We start from the raw sequence: 23,290 nt of genomic DNA on the forward strand, positions 1-23,290 counted from the left end.
ATGTCCTAAAGTGCCACATCTAAAACAAGAACTTTCAAATCTTTTTGAGTGATTTTCATTTACACTCATGTTCTCATGATGCCTTTTTGGTGGGGGGTTCGTGACGCCCTTTTGAGATGAGCTATAATAATAACTATCTCGATTGTTTTCAAAACCACGGCCGCGACCACGACCACGACCACTTCCACGTCCACGTCCACGTCCACGACCTCGACCTCGACCAAAACCTTGTCTCTGGATTTGATTTTGGTTTCCAGGTTTAAATTCATTTTTACTCACAGCATTTACTTCTGGAAATGCTGTTGATCCAGTGGGTCGGGACTGATGATTTCTCATTAATAGCCCGTTGTTCTTTTCCGCCACAAGAAGACAGGCGATAAGTTCAGAATATCTCGCAAATCCACGCACTCTATATTGTTGTTGTAAAATTATATTTGATGCGTGAAACGTGGAGATGTTTTTTCAAGCATTTCTGATTCCGTAACCTTATGTCCACAAAATTTTAATTTCGAGATTATTCGATACATCGCTGAATTGTAATCACTAACTTTCTTGAAATCTTGGAATCTTAACATATTCTATTCATCACGGACGGTCGGAAGTATAACTTCTCTTATATGTTCGAATATTTCTTTCAATCCTTTCCACATAGCCATGTGATCTTTTTCGATGAGATATTCACATTTTAAACCTTCATCGAGATGTCGACGCAAAAATATTATAGCTTTTGCTTTTTCAAAGATATACCATTTTCTTTAATGGTCTCGCTTAGACCCAATGACTCAAGATGCATTTCTACATCGAGAGTCCATGGCATATAATTTTTTCCCGTGATATCGAGCGCAACAAATTCGAGCTTTGTCAAATTTGACATAGTGGTACTAAAAAAAATTACGATGCATTTTATTAGTTAATGAATATTGCAATACAAAGTAATGGATAAACAACAAATACAAGCATTCGTAAAAATAAAGAAAACACACGAGGAGGATATTCTCCAATAAATACAAAACTCGTGAGTATGAACCAAAATAATTAAAAATAACCTTGAGAAAGTCATCTTCTTTTTTCTTCGAAAAATTTGATGAAGAATAATTTTTAGAGAAGAAGAGAAAGTTGGAGTGATTGAATATGTTTGTGAGATCATATTTATATGGCAAAAATTAGTCGTTTTGTTATCGTTTATGACCGTTGGTGTACAAAAAAAAATAAAGATATGTATTTATATAATTTTATGGTAATAATATGGTGTATCTAATATTAGTCATGTTTAAATAATTATGTATATCATATCATATTATTATAATGAGCTGTCATAAGTTATTTTGTTTAAAAACCTTATAGACTTTTATATATGTCGTATCTCTTACCGGGAGTGTGGGATGTCGTCTTAACATCCTCCCAGGATTTATAACAAGTTTTCGAAAAAATTTATTTTTATTATTTCTAATAATAACATTATATTATATATTAAATATATACACAATAAATAAATAACAGTAAAATAAATATTATTACTTTTGTTAACTTTTTCTTCTGTTTGGAGCTTGGAAAAGTATGGAAGACTTTTATAGCTTCGTGCTGATAACGTGTTGTGAAAAAGTAAAAATTTATGATAAAAAGTACAAATCTCAAACTCTCAAAATTTACCAAACTACACACTTTATAATATTTTTCTCTATACTCAATTATAAATTTCTTCACAAATGGTGAGGCTATTTATAGAAGTTCTTTACAAATAATTCAAAAATAAAATACATCATTACCTACATCATCATACACTATTTTCAATATTTACAACTCTTATTTTCAACATTCAAATATTCAATACACATATTTTAAATATTATTTTTCTAACATAAACTTGTTTTAAATAATTTATTCAAACACTCTTTCATTAACGAGCAAAAATCATAGGTCCGCTTAAGTCTCATCTAATCTCATTAGTGTTCGGGTTCGGGTTGGAATCACAGGCCTGCTTTTCGTCTCATCCCCTTCCCGGCTTCCCGTCATCACAGGCTAAAACCGTATCATATATCTGAAAATGAGGGACAATGGAAAACATTCCCTTGGAAGTTGATCGCAGGAATCCCTCCATCAGTACGAAATTCACATCACCACTTTCCAATATTCTCAGGCAGACCCTTCCCTTGTCTTCTGGTTCTTGTGCACAATTTCATTCTCAACTGCTTACTAGCTCAATTTCTCCTAATTTTGGCATTAAGGATACCCGAAGATTCATTTTTCTCTGCAGGAAGAATTAGAGGGTGTTCCTTACATCCGATCTTGTGATTTGTCTTCGAGTGTAGGTGTTAGATTAGTGATCTTGAACATACAAACCGGGGAAATGGGAATAGCTTTCACGCGGCTGTTTTCGTCGCTTTTTGGAAACAAGGAGGCTCGGATCCTAGTTCTGGGGCTCGATAATGCTGGGAAAACAACGATTCTTTGTATGTACTTACTTCGCCCGACCTCGTTTCAGTGATCTCTTCTCGTGTGATGATTTTATTTTTATTTTTTTTGTATTGTTTAATTTTCAGATCGGCTTCAGATGGGTGAAGTTGTCTCCACTATTCCAAGTACGGATTCACTGTTTCCCTTTTATTCTCAATTTATTTTTATTTTTTTTTGTGTAAATAGGATAATGACATAGCATTTTAGTTGTATTGTAAGATGTATGTTTCGACTGTGCAATAATTGCCTTCATGGAAGAAACAATTCGGATAATATATTTTGGATCATCGGCTTATGATCTCTAGCTGAGTTGCTACCTTAGTGGGCTGTCTGGATTTAGAACATGGATTTTTTCTATGTCAATTTTGAAGTCGATTGAGGTGTCAATTTTGAAGTCGATTGAGAGATGTATAAGCACAGGGTGGGGAAAAATGTTTTCTAACGCTGATAACTGACAAGTCATTTTGTTATTGCAGCTATTGGGTTCAATGTAGAAACGGTGCAATATAACAACATAAAATTTCAAGTTTGGGATTTAGGTAAGTTATTTGCACTTGATTGATGATAATCTTACCTTTTCTAGCATATGGATTTCTGATAACCTTACCTTTTCTAGCATATGAATTTCAATTATTTGTCTTTAATTTGTAGAAGTCTGGTCAATTAGAGATCCTTATTCTTCTGAAATGGTGTATTCTGAGTTGTGGCGTGTATTAAAAAGTAACAGCCTAACAGTTCATCCTTATTGAAGCTAAAAATCAAGCAGATTTAAGTACTTCCGTGTTAAGGTTATCAGTGAAATGGAGGTGTAGTGAATGCATAAGGAACTCATAAGGAGATCGAAAATATTAGTAACTGGAATCCTGACACACTGTTGCTTCATAGTCATTCTTTTTATTTCAGAAGCTTACACATTGTCAGCATATCTATACTATAGACCTTTGATCTCTTGGTGAAGCTTACTACCCAATTTATGCTCTTGACTCTTCATTTAATTGGTTGAAGAAATAAACTCCCTTCCCCGATCAATCTTTCCTCTCTTATTTTACTTTCTCTTACTTTTTTCGATAATTAATGAGTCACTCAACATTTCTTTTGTTACATTCTAATTTTTTTTTTAAATAAATTACATTTGTGTCTCTGGTTTATATAAGATTAAAATTTTTAATCCGCTATTTCACACACATATCAAGTGCGCGTAGATAGCAAGTTGCTATAGTTTGTGAAAGTTAAGAGATGTATGGGAATCACTAGAGTTTTCTCTTCATAGTTGTTTATTTATGAATTATGATGCCTCTGGAGGACCTTTCAATTATTTCTTAATTTTTTGATTCATTAATACCGTGTTGTTAGGATCGAGATACTAGGTGGGGTTATCTTTAAGCAATAGGGGATTAGTTTATGGAATTAAAATAAAAACTCATCATAGTCGGTAGTCCTATATTGTAAAATTTAACTTGATGTGATTCGATTGTAAGCTGATATGTCATGAACATTATATAATTTCACTAACTCATCTTCTATGTGATAAATGAATCATCAGTCCTTATTGTGATGGCATGCATATGTTACGATAAACTTCTTATACTGTAGATTCACAGGCTGGTCCGAAAGATAATTTCATTTTGTTTTCTTTTTATTTGTTGTATAATGAAGTTTTCCAAGTTTTTTTTGGGTTTGGTAGAATCGGTTGACTCTATACCTATCTTATGAACATTTTATCTATCTCATTAAACTCAAGACAACTCTCATGATTAGTCTTGTTGCTTTAGATTTAAGCTTGGAGAAGCTGAAGGAAGTTTTTGAAAAAATTTAGGCTTTTGGAAACTACGAGAGACTGTAGGATTTCCAAACTTGGAATGGAGCAAGTCATTCAGTTTAATGTTGCTACAAAATGATAGTTTACATGCAGCATTGGGATTGAATAAATTAAGAAGCCAATGCAAGAATACCGAAAGGTTTTTTATATGATTCCATGTGAACATGAAAAGCAAACTCGAATATTTGGAAGAAAACGAGCCATCAATGCAAGAACGGAACGAATCTTTAGTTTTGTCTTGATATTTGAAACAAGTATATATATTATCCTATAAACTATGAAGTTTATTAACAAACAACACGGAAATAACAATCGATCTCAAGTGTACCTTCAAAGAACTCGTCTTGAAAATCTGCATGAAAAAAGATTGACAAACACCACAAAGCAAAAAGCTTTGATAAGTTTGATTTGAGAAAAAACACAAGGTGTAGAAAGTCAAAGTTTTGGAAAAATTCTAGAGAGAATTTTTGATAGATAAAATCAAAATAATAATCAATAATCTAATTTATTTTCGAGTTTTACATATTTAATATGCAAAAAGATAACAATCCAAAGTTTCCTAGTGGAATAGGACTCTAAAATAGGCAACAAAATATGTTTCACACGACGTCGCCCGCTGCCGCGCGGAGCTTACTGAACTTGCGTGTAGGTTGGTGCAGACGTGCGCGCGCGACTACGCAGAATCGGCGCGCAGATGAGCAGAAGGTGCTTCCTCGTAGAGTTGTTCATCACTTAACACTATGTTTAAATGGTCTCCAAATTGATTTTCATGCACTCCGAACCCTTCAACTCTTAACGACATACTTGTAGGCACCTCTTGGCAGCTCACGAGTCCTTGAAGAGTTTCCTTGAAATTCTTGCTTCGTGACCTCGTAATTGGTCCTTCTGGCAACTCCAACAGATCCCATGCCTTCTTAGGTGTTTGATTGTCCATAATCGTATCATCATTCCTTTCTTTAAAACACAATAAATCTACAGGAGTTAGCGGGTTAAAGCCATATACAATATCAAAGGAGAAAAATTGTAGAAGAATATACACTTCAATTGTTTGCAAATTCAACAAAAGGCAAACACTCATCCCAACTTTTCAAGTTCTTCTTTATTATGGTAAGCAACAAAGTCCTTAATAAAAAAGTTTTATCAACTACTTCAGTTTGACCATCCGTTTGAGGATGACATGCAGTAGAAAACGGTCATTTAGTACCAAGTTTGTACCACCACGTCTTCCAAAAATAGCTTCAGAAACGCATGTCCCTATCAGAAACAATAATTTTAGGCATTCGATGCAATTTAACAATTTCTCGAAAGAACAAATTTGCCACGCTAGAAGCATCATCATCTTTATGTCATGCAATAAAATGAGTCATTTTTTAAACCTATAAACTACCACAAAAATGAAATCCCTTCCCCTCCTTTCTTAATTCTCGGTAGTTCTAGAACAAAATGCATCAAGATATCCACCTATGGTTCACTAAGAACAGGAAGTGAAGTATAAAGCCCATGTGGTTGTTCTCTAGACTTTGCCTTCTTATAGGTCACACACCTCTCACACAAGCTCTTGACATCATGTTTCATGTGAGTCCTATAAAAGTGTCCATGCGATGTACTCAAAGTTTTAACCACACCGAAATGTCTAATAAACCTCCCTCATGTACCTCCCTAACAAGTAATTCTTTCATAGACGTTTCAGGAATGCATAACCTAATCTCTCTAAACAAGTACCCATCAATTCAAAAAGAATTTATCATGTGAACCACGCAAGTATAATTTAAAGATATCTTTAAAATCACCATCCAATGCATACAAATCTATAAGATGCTAAAATCCCAAAAATCTTGAGCTTAAAGTAGATAAGAGTATGTACCTCCGTGATACCAGCTACTACATTTTCCTTACCTTGTTTGTACTTGATCACGTAAAAAAACGCTTCAACAAATGCTACCCACTTCGCATGCCTCTTATTAAGCTTTTGCTTTCCCTTAAGATGTTTTAGAGATTCATGATCTGTGTGGATTACAAAATTCCTTCGTCATAAGGTAATGATGCCAAGTCTCGAGAGATCTCACCAAAGCGTACAACTTCTTGTCGTAGGTTGGGTAGTTCAGTGCTGGTCCACTCAACATATCACTAAAGCACGTCACTGGTCGGCCTTCTTGCATCAAAACTCCTCCAATACCTACCGATGATGCATCACATTCCATTTCAAAGGTATTAGCAAAATCAGGTAAAACAAATAAAGGGGCATTAATTAATTTTGTTTGATGGTGTTAAAAGACTTCTCTTGATCCTTGGCCCGATGAAATGAGACGTTTTTCTTAATCACTACCTTCATTGGTGCCTAACATGCTAAAATCCTTCACAAAACTCAATAGAAGCTGGCAAATCCATGAAAGCTTCGAACTTGACCAATAGTAGTAAGTGTTGGTCAATCTCGAATAACACACACTTTTTTATCATCCACTTTGTACACCTTGAGAACTCACAATAAATATAGGGAAAATAAGTTATATTAGCATGTAAATTTTCAGCTTTAAGTGTTAGAAGTACAAATTTCAAATGCTCATCCAAGTTCTTGCTTTAAATGATATACACTAGGATATCATCAAAATAAACCACCACGAATTTACCTATATGTACATGCAAAACATGATTAATCAATCTCATAAAAGTTCTGGGAATATTAGTTAATCCAAAAGGCATAACTAACCACTCATACAATCCATACTTTGTTTTAAAAGCAGTTTTCCATTCGTCGCATTCTCTCATCCTAATGTGATGATAATCACTTTTAAGATCAATTTTACTAAAGATGCTAGAGCCTTGCAATTCGTTTACATATTATCTAGCCTAGGTCTGTCTAGGATGTCTATACTTGATGGTAACGTTAATAATAGCTCTACAATCAACACACATTCTCCATGATCAATCTTTCTTAGGGACTAACAAAACAGATACAACACAAGTAGGCATGGATTCACGCCCAAATCATGTATTAAAAGTTCAATTACCTGCCGCTGAAGTTCTTTCGACTCTTCCGGGTTGCTCCTATATGGTGGTCGGTTTGGCAAGGCACTTATGGGCACCAAATCAATTTGATGTTCAGTTCCTTTTAATGATCCTCCAACTGGGGCATCTCATCATCACCCTCGACCTCCTCCTCACTTTCAGACTCAAAATCCCCAATAACATTCATAGTCATCACTCTTTGTTTGGACATTGGCTAGCAATATGGTCAACTCTTTAAGACCTAAAACATTAATATCTCTAGAACGATTAGTAGGAGTTTCAAATTTACCTTGCACTATCTGCTTAGGCGCCTCTTGCTTGATTTCAGTTTTGGACTTGGTCACCACCTTGCCTTCTTCACATTTTGCAACATTTGGACACCAAGAAGTTGATGAACTTCCCACTTGATTGGTGCGGCCAACTCTTCTCCTCTTGAGTTGCTGCTCTACTTTGATCGCCGTTTGCATCATCTCATCTAAATCCAAGTAGTGTCTAAGCTATACTTGGTCTTGAATTTCTCTGTTCAAACCACATAGAAAACGAGCCATAGTAGCCTCATTGTCCTCCTCTATGTTAGTTATACAATGCTATTTCCAACTCCTTATGGTAATCCTCGACACTCTTAGGACCCTGCCTCAAACTCTGCAACTTCTTAAACATCTCACAGTAATGATGGTTGGGTCGTTATTGGGATGCTTTGGTGGGAAAAAGGATTAAATATAATCAAAGGGTTGTGTATTTGTGGAAGTTTGTGGATGTCTCCTTTTAATTAAATCTAATATCCCCTAGTTTTGATGAAGATATGTTTAAATATTTACGACCCAATCTAATAATTTTTCAGGAAGTATGTGGGTGATTTCTCCTATTCTATCAGACTTGATCATTGTTTATCTTCTACATACAATCATTATACTACTTGTTGCTATATGGATGTCATTATTTGATCAGCTTTAACATTATTGACATTGTGTTGTAGTTTTTGTATTCTTTTTTTTTGTGTGGAATTTAATGAAGTTGGCCTAGTTCAATTTTCTTGCATGGTGTCCTTTGGGAACAATTCAAAATTTGTCCTTTGGTTTTGCAGTTTGATATGTGAATGATTCCTGATTGCTAACTGTTACCATATTAAGTTTCCATTTTTCTTTATTTCCATTGTTTATTTAGCCATATTACCCTCGCAACGGGATGAAATTTTTTTTGTTGGAACCCACACTGTTGTATGGAAATGGAATTTGTTGTTAGCTAAACATTCACATGATTTGTATATATTTTGTATCAAGAAATTGATAGTTTACTTGTCGTTGTGGGTTTCATTAACTCTTTACAACTTGTTTATGTGAAGTCATTCTGATGTTGAATCTGAAATAGATGTGTTTCCTTTTCTGTTTGCAGGTGGACAGACTAGTATTAGGTAATTCTGAGCACCCTGAAGCTGTAGAACTTATTTTCCTGATGTAGGAGTTGTGGAAGTTTATTGTACGATTCACAAGCTATTAATTTCTATGTTTCAGTTTCCTTCTGATCTTACCTATTTTATTTTCAAACATTTTTCGAGTGAAATTCTGCTTTAATGACTGAGACAGTGAAGGCATGCCTTAGGCATGATGTCTCCATTTGGAGGAAATTAAGAAAGAATACTCACAATTGATTAAATGAAATTTGCCATCTTCGCTAAAGATTTACTGAAAAGTTACACTTCTTATTATAATTATACCCCTCCATACTCACAATGGCAATACTGTGGATATTCATTCTGAATATTGAAAGTCACTCAATTTTCTTTATCATTAACTTAAACCAATTTTCTTTATTATTAACTTAAACAATGCATTCAACTTAATGTATTCAGTCATATATCACACATAATGAACTTACTGATATAAATCAAACTATTGTTGACTGCTCACAGTGGGGCTTTGGAGTTGAAGTTCACCATCTTTAAGAAAGTCCAATGCTATTTTTGTTATTTTTTGAGATTTTGTTCGAATTTCTATAGAATGCTGATATGATAAATAATTAAATGATATATCGTGATTGTGTATTGAAGATATGAAATGGCACAATTTTTGAAAAAAGTAGAGAGAAAAGTGTCATCTTGTGTGGTAAATACTTGTGTTTTGATACGTGATTTGAAAGGGAAGTGATTGTTTTGATTGAAGATTTTGAAGATAAACTTGACTGAAATTACAATTTGCAAATATTATTGGTCAATCGTGTGTTCTGCTTTTCCGTATAGATAATTCGAGCCAAGTGCCGCCTTATATTTCCTTTTTATTTATTTTCTTTTCTCAGTACATGGCAATAGCTGTTCATCACTTTTACGCTCTAAATTCTATGACTCGAGTTGTTTCTTTACAATGTTTTATCTGTGCTTCAAGATTGTTGGGATCTGTCCACACTGAAAAAGAAAATGGTGTGAGCATTCAGCATTTGTTCTACTGATTACTATGTTGGACTCATGGGATAACCGTAGCTTCCATATTACAGAGTTGCTTGCATCTCGACTATCTTCAGATATGAGTTTCTTTTTGAGACTTTGGGTACTTCCATCGAGCACAGGATAAAATAGAAACAGAATTATTGTCACCCCCCTAGATTTGCTTCAAACTTGTTCTTTTTTCTGTGTTAAAGCAAGCTGGTTTCTGAAATTTTTTATTTTTTTAAGTGCAACTTTGCTAGTTCCTATTGTAGTCTAATTATATGGTCATAAGTGTTCAAAGAGTTCTTTCACATCTCCGAAGATTATCAGCAACTTGAACTCATGTTGCATATGATTATCTTCTTTTGCTTGCTTTTCATAGATGAAATCTGTTGCATGGTTCATTCATGTCTTTTGTTCCCAGGCCTTACTGGAGGTGCTACTTTCCCAATACTCAAGCCATTATATATGTTGTTGATTCAAGTGATACTGATAGGCTTGTGGTTGCAAAAGAGGAATTTCACGCGACATTGGAGGTGCTCTTGCTTTTGTTCATCTCTATCATTAACCATATTGGAAATGCTTAATTTTGTATCAATGTATGAAGTTGCCAAGCTCTGCTTCTTGATCACAGGAATCAGAAAGAGAAACGGCGCTGTTTATGTTTGCTCTAATATGAGTCTTGTCATGAAATTGCCAAGCTCTGCTTCTTTACCTGAGCTTTGGTTATATACTTGATCTGTGATCTCTTATTCTACCATTAACCTGTAATACTATGGTTTCCTTTCAGGAGGAAGAGCTGAAAGGTGCTGTCGTCCTTGTGTTTGCAAACAAACAGGTTTGCTTAATTGAGCAGCACATTTGTGCTTTTAAAGTTTGAATCCACTTTGTGCTTGATGCATCATGTAAATATGCATACAGCTGCACTCCATTTTTTATGCAAAGAAACTACAAAAAAGTTACATTTTACAGGATCTCCCTGGGGCACTTGATGATGCATCTGTAACTGAGGCCTTAGAGTTGCACAAAATAAAGAATCGTCAATGGGCTATTTTTAAAGCATCTGCAATAAAAGGAGAGGGCCTCTTCGAGGGCTTGGACTGGTAAAATCAATTAACACCTTCGGTTCTTGATGTTTCCCAATTTATTTTTCTTAAACAAGTGAAACTGCCTTTAGCCGTAGTCCAATAGTTGTGTATTCTCAAGTTCATGGATCAATGTTACAGTACCAGTCTTTCTGTCTTTTGTAACTATTTTTGTTCTATCGCCTTACTTCTGCTGCTATCATCAATTGAGCAGGTTGAGTAACACGCTTAAGGCTGGAGGTGGATAATTTGGACTATAAACAGCGTAGTTGATCATGGCATGGCTAACATTGATCTGGAATATATCCGGTTGTTACGGTATATGATTTTTACTGAAATTCCATTGCTAAGTTGTCTTCTGCTATGTTTTGTGGAATATAGGGTCGATGTTTGGATGTTTAGTTTGAAGTTTTACCGGAGAAACAAACTCGTAGGTCATCTTTCCGATTCAAAAATTGTTTCTTGACACCTATGTGGTTACTTCCCAAGTTATTATCAGAATAAGTTGTCTTTGTTTATTCATCAAGAGCACATTGTTCGTTCTCTGTCACAAAGAATTTCTTTTAAATGATGCGTCTTTTTTTCATTGTATTTTTTAATAACAAAAAGATGAATTTTGGTGGCAATATCCTGTTAAGGCATAATTCAAGGGAGATTACTGATTAGCACGATGGGCCCTTCTCCAATGCACCGACCGTATATATACACGTGAAGTAGTAACATCTCAAGTCTCGCATAATTAATGTGGGCAGCTGGAGATTGATCGACGTCCACTTCATTTATAATATATTAACATCATATTAAATCAATATTAGTATTAATATTATATATTTATATATAAAAGTGTCAATTAACATATACTAATTGTAATTAGTTCACACAGCTCATTTACCATCAATTGAATAATGTATGTTGGGGTCAGTCAATTCATGTCAGTTTTAACAGATTATAATATAAATATTATTTAATTTTTATTTTATTTTAAGATACTGAACTTTTTTCATCCCGTTCTGTTTACCTCATCATATTCCTTTTTTTTTTTACTATATTTATGGTGACTATATATTTTTTTAGTAGTTCAGTAATATGTACTATTTAAAATTAGTAGTAACTTAGTTATAAGTTATGTATTTTCTGCACATTTTATGATATTTATAGTTTGATATTTATCCATATAAATTACACAATTTGATTAATAGGTTTCTGAGAAATTATTTTTATCGATTGAAAACTAAAATAGTATTTTTATTAATATGTTTTCAGTTGTTTTATCGATCAAAAATTGTTTTTTTGGCTTTTATTTTGGACTATTTGATATTTGTTTGGAATAAAGTACATTTTTATCTCTTACATAAACATATGTTTCTCTATTATTATTTACTAGCTCCACTAGTTTTTATTTTTTATGATGTTTTACAGTAAACTGTATGCAATTTAATAAATAAACAAGATATTCAAGATAATTTTTATTATAATTTCTTAGTAGGTATCAGTATTGTCAGAAAACATTTTTGCATGCCAAAAGCAACACATACCAAACGTTGCCAATAATATTTTTTTGGGTATTTCCGCTTCTGCAAGTAATTATGAGAAGTCCAGTACAGGATAGAGATATTTACCTTAAAAAAAACATACCATGATTATCATTGCCATTAGATTAAATTAAATTAAAAATTATAAAATTGTCAAAGCCGACTATCTATGCACCTAACTAGACAAAATCTAGGGAACCATATCCAAATGGGACACTTGTAAATGTGATATCAAATTCAAATAAAACAATTGGAAATTATAATTTTTTTAATTATAAATTATAAATTATAAATTATAAATCTTTTCAGATAGAAAGGGTTGTAGCACAAAATGTACTTCGAACAGCGATCCCGAATTATCAAGATAAAAATTGTGTGTGTTAGTTTGATAATTTTGGAATAATCAATTCCGAATAAGGTATACAACTTAACTTGCTAGACATCACAATTGTCGTGAAATTGTACAATTATTACTAGTTATAAACTAGCTACAACATGCAGCGGTGCACACTCTATTCATTTATCATTTTAAAATAAAATATACTCGGTTGGTCTCGTATAAGAGGCCGTACTCGTGAATCTTGTACATCATGGAAAAACAAGAGAAAAGTATAGAAAAGTCGGTTCCTTTTGGAGCTAAATAGTTCATTTCTTGTGAACACCTATCAGACACCATCCCGAAAGGTACAAATAACATAGTTTTACATCATTACCAAATAAATATAAATTTCAAAAAATTAATAATAAAATAACAACAATTTGTATAAAAAGTAATATTTTTAGCATAAAAAGTAATATTTTTTTATGGATAATCCAAAGAAATCTGTCTCACAATATACGACCCGTAAGACCGTCTCACACAAGTTTTTGCCTTTGTAAAATCACTCGAATCAGATCAAGGAGACCATGATCAGACTTAGTTGTAAACTATCTGGTTGAGTTCGAGCATCTACATGCATGTTCAAAATCGATTGTTTAAATACTCAAAGTGAAGTTCAAACTAATACAAGATACTTGTTCAAACAATCACACGTCAACATTTACCCCACTTTCGTTCATTTAAATGAACGAGTTCAATTCCGGAAAACAAAAAGTAGTCATAATTTCATATTAGTGTGTGTCTGTACGCTCCACACACATTATTTAATGCGCGTACATTCATGCGCTAGATAAGGCGTGAGAATTGTTAACAATGGTGGCCCAACACACGTCATAATCTCTCTTTTTTTCATGTATTGTTTTAAATTTAAATTTATCATTTTTAAAAAAAGAAATTCGGATTTTAAAATAAATTAAAAACACTTTTAAACGAAAAAATAACGGTTGTTTTATTCTAAAAATTAAAAAATTGTTTTAACGACTATTTAACGGCTAATTAACGGCTAGTTTAATAAAAAAAATAAAATATTCATCTATAAATATTCACACACTACACTAATTATTTCAAATATCAAAACACATTATTCTACATCATAAATCACTCCAAAAATATTTTCTCTTCTATTTTCATCATCTCAAATTCTTTTTTAAAAAAATTCTTAAATCCTACTTTGTTCCGAAATGGATGAAAATTACCGAGGGTTTTTTAGAAATTTCGTAAATTATCCAATAATACCGGAAGAAAATACTTCTTCCCAAAATTCACAAATTCCACCAAATTATCTACATAATCAATATCCACCAAATTATCCTTATAATCCATATCCATCAAATTATCCATATAATCCACATGCAACAAGTATGCCTATATCTCCGACAGAAAATGATCTGGCCACTCCGATTTTCGTCCCAGAGACTAATTGTCCGACCGTGAATCCCCAGTTGATGTCGCAAATTTGGAGAATGTAGATTCTGTTGTTGAGGGTAGAAAAAAACGGTCAACCTGAAAAAAAGTTGAAGACGAGGTCTTAGCGAGATCGATTGTCACTATTAATGATAACCCATCGGCAATGATCAAAAGGCGGAAGCTTTTCGGGGACGTGTTGCAAGCTGCTACAATGGCAATCGTCCAGCAGGTACACCTAATAGAAGTGCAAGTATCATATGATCATAGTGGCACAATACCATCCAAAAAAATTATATCGCTTCAATGCAAATTACAATAGTACTCATAGTGAATATCGTAGCGGCCACAGTGATGAGGATATACTACGGCTTGCGTATGAAAAATATCGCGAGGAAAATAACGTCATCTCATTTAATCTTGAGCATGTGTGGAGAATCATAAAAGACCGTCCAATGTTTAGTCCACAGACGATCACCTTGTTTGCATGAAGAAGGCAAGGACCTCGGAGTCGGGAGCAAGCAACACCTCATCCAACCAAGATTCTAGTCTACATGTAGATCTAAACAAAGAAGAAAATTGTCCAATGGGTCAGAAGGCAGTAAAAAGAAAGGGAAAAGGAAAAACGAGATCGGACATGGAGTGTATGACAACAAACTTGGACAATATGTTTGCAAAGTTTCCTGAGTATACAAGCATGAAAAAAGCTAAAGTTGAAATGAAAAAAAAAAAAAAAAAAACTCGAAGTAAAGGAGATGAAAGCAAAAGCTGTCATGGCCAAAGTTCAACTAAAGGAATACACAATCCTTTCGAAAGACACTTTGCAAATGACATATAAGCAACTTATCATCCACGAACGTCTATGTCAAGAGATTAGGGGGACATGGAATATTTAATTTTCAATTATTGTAATTTTCAATTATTATACTTTTCATTATTATAATTTAATTCAATGTAATTTTCATTTCAGTTAATGTAACACTCGGGTCAATTAATGTAGTTCTTGCAAAGTAATTGTTGGAATATAGTCGTTGCAAATACGGTCGTTGGAAAGTAGCAAAGAAGTCGTTGGAACCATTGCAAAGTAGTCTTTGGAATATAGCTGTTGCAAATTTAGTCGTTGAAAAGTAGCCGTATATATATATATATATATATATATATATATATATATATATATATATATATATATATATATATATATATATATATATATATAAACACATGATGTTATACAATTCTTCATTCTAAAAACATACCATTTGGAAAACACGTAGACTTAATATTCTAGTAGTTCCAGCTTGAGCTCAGCAAGTGACAACGAAGTCCAAGTTGAAGTCGATGACGAAGATTATGATTCAGGGAAAGAGCTAATGTCATTGATACTTCAACAAAGCAGACAAATAGTTTAAGTATATCAAAGTAATAACATGATGCGGCGAAGAAGAAGGTTCATCCAAAGAAATTGTGAAGTCAGGCATGCCAGGCTCTTCAATAATTATTTCTCCACAAACCCGGTGTATCCAGATCAAATATTTCAAAGACGATTGCACATGTGAAGTGTGGGGACCCGGACGCTAATCATGTTCTTAATCATCATTGAGATTAATTAAAACAATTATAATAAACAGGGTCTAAATTTTTTTTAAAAAAAATAATGCAGAACGCAGTGACATAAAACATATATACATCTCAGTATATAAAGGTACTAGTCCTGTACCACATACATTTATTCACTAAGGTTTAACATCTAATGTCAAGTGTCCAAACCCTATCTCTAATCCAAGTCCGGAGCCTCCACTCTAATCACGATCTCTCCTCATCTCCTGGACCCTGAACCTGTCCCACCTGTTGTCAAGTACACATACAAACAAGACAACAGCCGGATAACTCCGGTGAGAATAAATCTCAGTATAAATCAACGAAACATGCAATCATATAAACAACTATAAATCATGTAACAGGTAACAGCAATATGTATCAAAAGCTGAAACATAACTAATATCAAACCGTCGACAATACTCGTAGTTACACCATTTAGACTAGACTTAATCCTAGTCTAGGGATCCCGGTTTCCAGAAGTTGGCATTCCTATATCGACCAACAGTAATAGAAAAGACTCCAGTTCTATCCACGTCGATAAGGTATCGATCACCTGTAATAGGAAAAGGTCTGATTCTATCCACACCGATATGGTATCGATCACCAGTAATAGAAGGAACTCTCATTCTATCCACACCGATATAATATCGATCATCAGTAATTGAAGAAGCTCCAATTCTATCCACACCGATACGACATCGATCAACAGTAATAGAAGAAACCCAATTCTATCCACATCAATAGCCAATCCTCCGGTGACAGACTATGGCACTACACCAATAGACTATCTTGTAACATCGTGCAATGTGTCCGTGGCGATCCCACCACTATCAGGCACTTCTGTTACAAGATTACTCGACTAATACATGTTGTCCATATATCAAGAGAACAAGTAATCTGATATCTGCTATCTATATATCAAGAGAACAAGTATATCAATCAAATACATGCAAATATCAATGCAATAAAATAAAGTATGTGATTTAGGGAAACTCAAGTCTAAACCGACTCAAGTCGATCTCCCAATACCACATTGACTTATACCTTTCGTTTGTAGTCTCGGTCTGAAGAAATATCGGTTCTGAACTTAAGACTGTCTCTGTAAATCTGAAACGATATATCGAGAATCATAATATCAATGTTCTATTCTCAATTCAACACTGAATCTGATTAATCTGGATTTAAGTCAAATCATCGGCATAACGGTACAAACTCAGTATCCCCGTCAATACAACATAACCAGATAACAGTTACAATCCATAACCCATATCTAATACATTCTACAATCATCTATAATTCAAATCTGTTCAATATCAACTGATATATGTCTGAAAATTCATAACAATTCCATAATCAAGCTGTTTCTTAATCTGACTTCGATTCTATGATGTCTAACATATCAAGAACATCATATATGAATCCTATTCAATTCTGACAATGACATAATTTCAAAGCATGTCAAAACGTAGCAAAACTTACGTCAAGTTGTAGCCTACGTTGATAGGATTACAGTACTGAAGTCAGATTACAATTCGGACGGACGGATTTCTCACAAAAAGCGTAAGGATTTTCTATAACTTCACAGAGACTTTTCTCGATTTCCTTTCTGAAATTGTGACGAATTTACATGCAATTTATATTTATATACCAACTTGCATGATAGAGAAACGTGGCACATTTTCATGTTTTTCGATCGGCGCTCGAGCGGTTAATATTTACCGCTCGGGCACGAAGCTTTCTGTACGAAGGTTTAACTTATCCTTCATTGGCGCTCAAGCGGTCACAAACTACCGCCCGTGCGCCATATCTTCTGCCCGAAACATGCTCCTGTTGAACATTGGCGCTCGGGCGGTTATTTTCTACTGCTCGGGCACCAATAGTTCTGTCTAAAAATTGCACCCTTCATATGTTTTGGCCAATTTGGTCTCGTACTAGCCCGTCTATAATCACATCAATTCATAATCAATAAATCATATCAGATTAATAGAATCAAAATCTCGGGCATCACATTTCTCCCCCCCCTAAGATACGATTTCGTCCTCGAAATCACAGGTAATCAAATCATATCATTAAGAAGGAATGTAATAGAAATTTTCATCAGTGAAACAATGCTGGGAATTCCTGTCTCATGTCAGATTCAGTCTTCCAAGTAGCTTCTTCAGTGCCATGACGAGTCCATTGAACTTTCACAAGAGGAATCGTCTTTGTTCTGAGTTGTTTTTCTTTACGATCGATAATCCGAATCGGTTTCTCGACATAACTCAATGTCTCATCCAGCTCGGTCTCGTCTGGCTGAATAACGTGAGAATCATCAGGGAGATACTTCTGCAGCATAGATACATGAAAAACGTCATGTATTCCTGATAATGAAGGCGGTAAAGCAAGTCGATAGGCACGATCTCCTATCTTCTCGAGAATTTCATATGGACCGACGTATCGTGGAAAAAATTTCCCCTTCTTGCCAAATCTGACAAAACCCCTGAAAGGTGAAATTTTCAAGAATACTCGGTCTCCAGCCTCAAATACCAACGGTCTACGTCGAACATTGGCATATTTGGCTTGTCTGTCCTGGGCTGCCTTCATTTTCTTTTGAATCAATTTCACTTTTTCTGTCATATCTCTGATCATATCAGGTCCAATCTCAGGAACTTCAGAGATATCATCCCAATACAGAGGGGATCGACATTTCAATCTATACAACGCTTCAAAAGGTGCCATCTCAATACTCGTTTGGTAGCTATTCTTGTACGAAAATTCACAAAGAGGCAATGCATCTTGCCAATTAGTGCTAAAATCAAGCACTACTGCTCTCAACATATCTTCTAATGTCTGAATCGTCCGTTCTGATTGTCCGTCATTCTGAGGATGATATGTGGTACTCAGATGTAATTTCGTACCGAGAGCTTGCTGCAAACTCTGCCAGAAGTGCGAAGTAAACCGAGGATCACGGTCGGAGACAATTGATTTCGGAACTCCGTACAATCTAACCACTTCCTTGACATAGATATCGGCCATCTGATCATATCTGTATGTCATTTTGTATGGAATAAAGCATGTTGATTTGGTCAATCTGTCAATCACGACCCAAATCGCATCACAGCCCCGGGAGGAACGTGGTAACTGTGTCACGAAATCCATGAAAATATGATCTCATTTCCATTCAGGAATGGACAAACTCTGCAACAATCCTCCTGGCTTCTTCCTCTCAGCTTTCACCTGTTGACAATTCAGATACTTGGATACAAATTCAGTCACATCAGATTTCATTTGTTTCCACCAGTATTGTGTCTTTAAATCATTGTACATTTTCCTGCCACCAGGATGAATGCTAAAACGACTGTTGTGCGCTTCTGTCAGTATTCGTTGTCTTAATTCCGAAACATTAGGCACAACAATTAGATTATTCACATACAAAATACCATTTTGAACCTGATATTCCGATCGATGTCCAGCTTTAACCATAGCAATTGACTTCTGTATATTCTGATCAACTTTCTGAGATGCTTTAATTCTCAAAATCAGCTCTGGTTCAGCTTGAATAGTATATAATCTCATAGGTCTCCGATCTGTCTCAAATACTAATCCAGACAAACAGCAGTCTTCAATCAAATTCGAAACAGCCATAGTCGATAAGGATAAAGAACATACCTTTCGATTTAGTGCATCAGCTGCTGCATTGGACTTCCCTGGATAGTATTTGATTTCACAATCAAAATCTTTAAGTAAATCAAGCCATCTTCGTTGCCTCATATTCAATTCTGACTGTGAAAACAGATACTTCAAGCTTTTATGATCGGAATATATCTCAAATTTCTCGCCGTACAGATAATGTCGCATTATTTTCAATGCAAAGACAATGGCTGCCAATTCAAGGTCATGAATTGGATAACGGGTCTCATGTGGTTTAAGCTGTCTTGAGGCATAAGCAATAACATGCCCTCGCTGCATCAGCACACATCCCAATCCTCGGTGAGATGCATCACAATAAACAACAAAGTCACCAGTACCTGAAGGAATCGACAACACAGGCGCACTGGTTAATCTCTTCTTCAATTCGAGAAAACTGGTCTCACATTCCTCAGACCAAATAAACGGAGCATTTTTCTGAGTCAACTGTGTAATCGGTTTGGCAATACTCGAAAAATCTTTAATGAATCGGCGATAATATCCTGCCAAACCCATAAAACTGCATATCTCTGGTACAGATGTCGGTCTCGGCCACGAAATCACTGCCTCAACCTTACTGGAATCAACTGATATCCCGTCTCTGGATATAATATGACCCAGAAATACTACCTGTTTCAACCAGAACTCGCATTTCGACAATTTAGCATAAAGTTTTTCCGGCCTCAAAATTCGCAACACAGTCCTCAGATGATCAGCATGCTCAATCTTATTCTTTGAATAAATCAATATATCATCAATGAATATGATAACAAAATCATCCAAATATTTCTGAAAGACGTGGTTCATCAATCCCATAAATACCGCCGGTGCATTCGTTAACCCAAAAGGCATGACAATAAACTCATAATGTCCATACCTGGTTCTGATGCTGTCTTTGAGATATCAGACTCCCTGACTATCAGTTGATGGTATCCAGATCTCAAATCGATCTTGGAATACACCGAAGAACCCTGCAACTGATCAAATAAATCATCAATACGAGGCAATGGATATTTATTCTTTACCGTTGCCTTATTCAGTTGCCGGTAGTCGATACAAAGTCTCATCGACCCATCCTTCTTCCTCACGAACAGTACTGGAGCACCCCAAGGAGATACACTCGGTCTGATATATCATTTGGCCAATAAATCCTCCAGCTGTTCTTTCAACTCCTTCAACTCGATCAGTGTCATCCTATACGGAGCTCTCGAAATCGGAACTGTACCTGACATCAATTCAATACTGAAATCGATCTCTCGTATCGGAGACAATCCAGGAATCTCATCTGTAAAGATATTAGCAAACTCACACACCACTGGCAAGTCCGCCAATGATGTACTCGACTTCAGTAAATCAACTGAATAAACCAGGAATCCATCCGCTCCTGCAAAAATCGAGTCATATTCATAGCAGATATCAAAGGAATTCTAGCACGAGAACCCTTACCATAAAATTTCCACTCCTCAGCCATCTCAGGTCTGAATCGAACAATTTTGTGGAAACAATCGACTGTAGCCCTGTACTTGGTCAACGTATCGATACCGATAATACAATCAAAATCAGATATCCCAAGCACAATACAATCCAACTCAATCTCATGCTCATCATACTGCAGTATACTAGATTTAACAGATTTCACTGACATCAAACATGTCCCTAACAGAGAAGAGACAGACACTACTGCAGACAATGACTCAACAGGCAAAGAATTCATCAAGGCAAATCGCTCAGATATAAATGTATGGGATGCACCAGTATCAATCAATCTATATGCAGGATAACCAGAAATAAAACAATTACCTGCCACGACATCATCAGGTGCATCCTGTGCCTGCTCCTCAGTCAAAGCGAATAGTCGGGCCTGCTGTCTAGGAGGCTGGCTCGCTGTCTGGTTCCCTCCTGGTCTCTGCTGTGACTGAGTAGGCGGTGCTGGCTGAAAAGAATGAACGGCAGAAGATCGTCTTCCTGTCTGAGCCACTGATCCAGATGACTCAGCAGCCTGGGATCCCTGGGCACCTCGCTGCGGACACACTCGGGCAAAGTGTCCCTGCTGTTTACAAATGCGGCAGTTGCCGAACACTCCTCGGCACTGTTCGGTGGAATGCTTCCCTCCACAAGTGCTACAATATGGTCATGTATAACTCTGGCCCTGACAGGTCTGTCTAGAGCCACTCGAACTGGATGAGCTACTTCCAAATTTCTTGAATTTCTTCCCTTTAGCATTTAGGAAGTCTTTTTTTCCACTACCACTGCCGCTCTCAAATCGAGGAGCTGGTGGAGGCATTTGTAATCTCGGTGCTGAAGGCACAAACGAAGCCTCTTTCTGTCTCATCAGACCGGCTTCAGCTCCCTTGGCTCGGTTCAAGGCATCGGTGAAATTGTTTGGCCTCTCGGTATTCACCAAGGTAAAGATTTCAGGATTTAGGCCATTTATGAACTGGTCCGCAACGGCCTCATCATGTTCAGCCACATGAGGAGCAAATCGGAGTAGCGTAGAGAACTTGGCCACGTATTCCTCGATATTTAATTGACCCTGTCTCAAGTTAGTGAACTCGGCTCCCTTGTCCTTCCTATATGAAACTGGAAATAACCTTTGATAAAATTCAGCCTTAAACACATTCCAGGTAATGGACGTACCTCGTTGTTCCAATGCCCGTTTCGTCGTGATCCACCAGTTTTTGGCAACGTCATGCAGCTGGTGTCCGATCAGTTTCACCCTCTTCTCACCAGTATACTCCAAAAATTCGAACATCATTTCAATATCATCCAACCAGCTCTCACATTCCACGGAATTCTCCGTACCCTTCAAAGTCGGTGGATGGAAGGACTGGGAAACCTTTTCAACAATTTCTCCATGGGAGTAGCTGTCACAACCATGGGAGGATTTGAAGTACTACCCTGTTCAGGTACTCTTCTCGGAGGCATATCTGATAATCGAAGAGGTTAGTAATTCCAACTACCACATATCAGTTTCAATCTTCCTCGGATCATCTTACAGCCGATCCATTCCAAATAATACACAATACCATATCAAAATCAGATATTCAGGCAAACATGTATTAAAACAAGAATTCATGCTAGCAATCAAAAGCAGGAAAGAAAACCTCAATCTACCCCGCTCACTAGCTCCTATCTCAGTCTCAAGGATCTATGGCTCTGATACCACCTGTTGTGGGGACTCGGACGCTAATCATGTTCTTAATCATCATTGGGATTAATTAAAACAATTATAATGAACAGGGTCTAAATTTTTTTAAAAAAAAAATAATGCGGAACGTAGTGACATAAAACATATATACATCTCAGTATATAAAGGTACTAGTCCTGTACCACATACATTTATTCACTAAGGTTTAACATCTAATGTCAAGTGTCCAAACCCTATCTCTAATCCAAGTCCGGAGCCTCCACTCTAATCACGATCTCTCCTCATCTCCTGGACCCTGAACCTGTCCCACCTGTTGTCAAGTACACATACAAACAAGACAACAGCCGGATAACTCCGGTGAGAATAAATCTCAGTATAAATCAACGAAACATGCAATCATATAAACAACTATAAATCATGTAACAGGTAACAGCAATATGTATCAAAAGCTGAAACATAACTAATATCAAACCGTCGACAATACTCGTAGTTACACCATTTAGACTAGACTTAATCCTAGTCTAGGGATCCCGGTTTCTAGAAGTTGGCATTCCTTTATCGACCAACAGTAATAGAAAAGACTCCAGTTCTATCCACGTCGATAAGGTATCGATCACCAGTAATAGGAAAAGGTCTGATTCTGTCCACACCGATATGGTATCGATCACCAGTAATAGAAGGAACTCTCATTCTATCCACACCGATATAATATCGATCATCAGTAATAGAAGAAGCTCCTATTCTATCTACACCGATACGACATCGATCAACAGTAATAG

The 23,290-nt window shown here is 35.8% G+C and overlaps 1 protein-coding gene across 1 annotated transcript; it reads left to right on the forward strand.

Moving 5' to 3' along the window:
- The first annotated feature begins 1,939 nt into the window (after positions 1-1,939).
- On the forward strand, positions 1,940-11,301 carry LOC140839393 (ADP-ribosylation factor 1-like). Its single transcript, XM_073206066.1, has 9 exons — positions 1,940-2,137; positions 2,310-2,450; positions 2,541-2,579; positions 2,931-2,993; positions 8,672-8,690; positions 10,123-10,234; positions 10,489-10,536; positions 10,671-10,801; positions 10,998-11,301. Exons 2-9 carry the CDS (start codon positions 2,348-2,350, stop codon positions 11,029-11,031), a joined length of 549 nt encoding a protein of 182 aa, XP_073062167.1. The 5' UTR covers positions 1,940-2,137; positions 2,310-2,347; the 3' UTR covers positions 11,032-11,301.
- Positions 11,302-23,290: the final 11,989 nt, after the last annotated feature.

The sequence above is a fragment of the Primulina eburnea genome, chromosome 8 (genome assembly GCF_022965805.1).
Source record: "Primulina eburnea isolate SZY01 chromosome 8, ASM2296580v1, whole genome shotgun sequence".
NCBI classification, from domain to species: Eukaryota; Viridiplantae; Streptophyta; class Magnoliopsida; order Lamiales; family Gesneriaceae; genus Primulina; species Primulina eburnea.

Excerpts from the sequence above, each read along its gene's own strand:
- LOC140839393 (XM_073206066.1), top strand. The coding sequence starts at position 2,348 with ATGGGAATAGCTTTCACGCGGCTGTTTTCGTCGCTTTTTGGAAACAAG. Across the intron at positions 10,235-10,488 it reads AATTTCACGCGACATTGGAG|GAGGAAGAGCTGAAAGGTGC; the intron begins GTGCTCTTGCTT and ends GTTTCCTTTCAG. Across the intron at positions 10,537-10,670 it reads TTGTGTTTGCAAACAAACAG|GATCTCCCTGGGGCACTTGA; the intron begins GTTTGCTTAATT and ends TACATTTTACAG.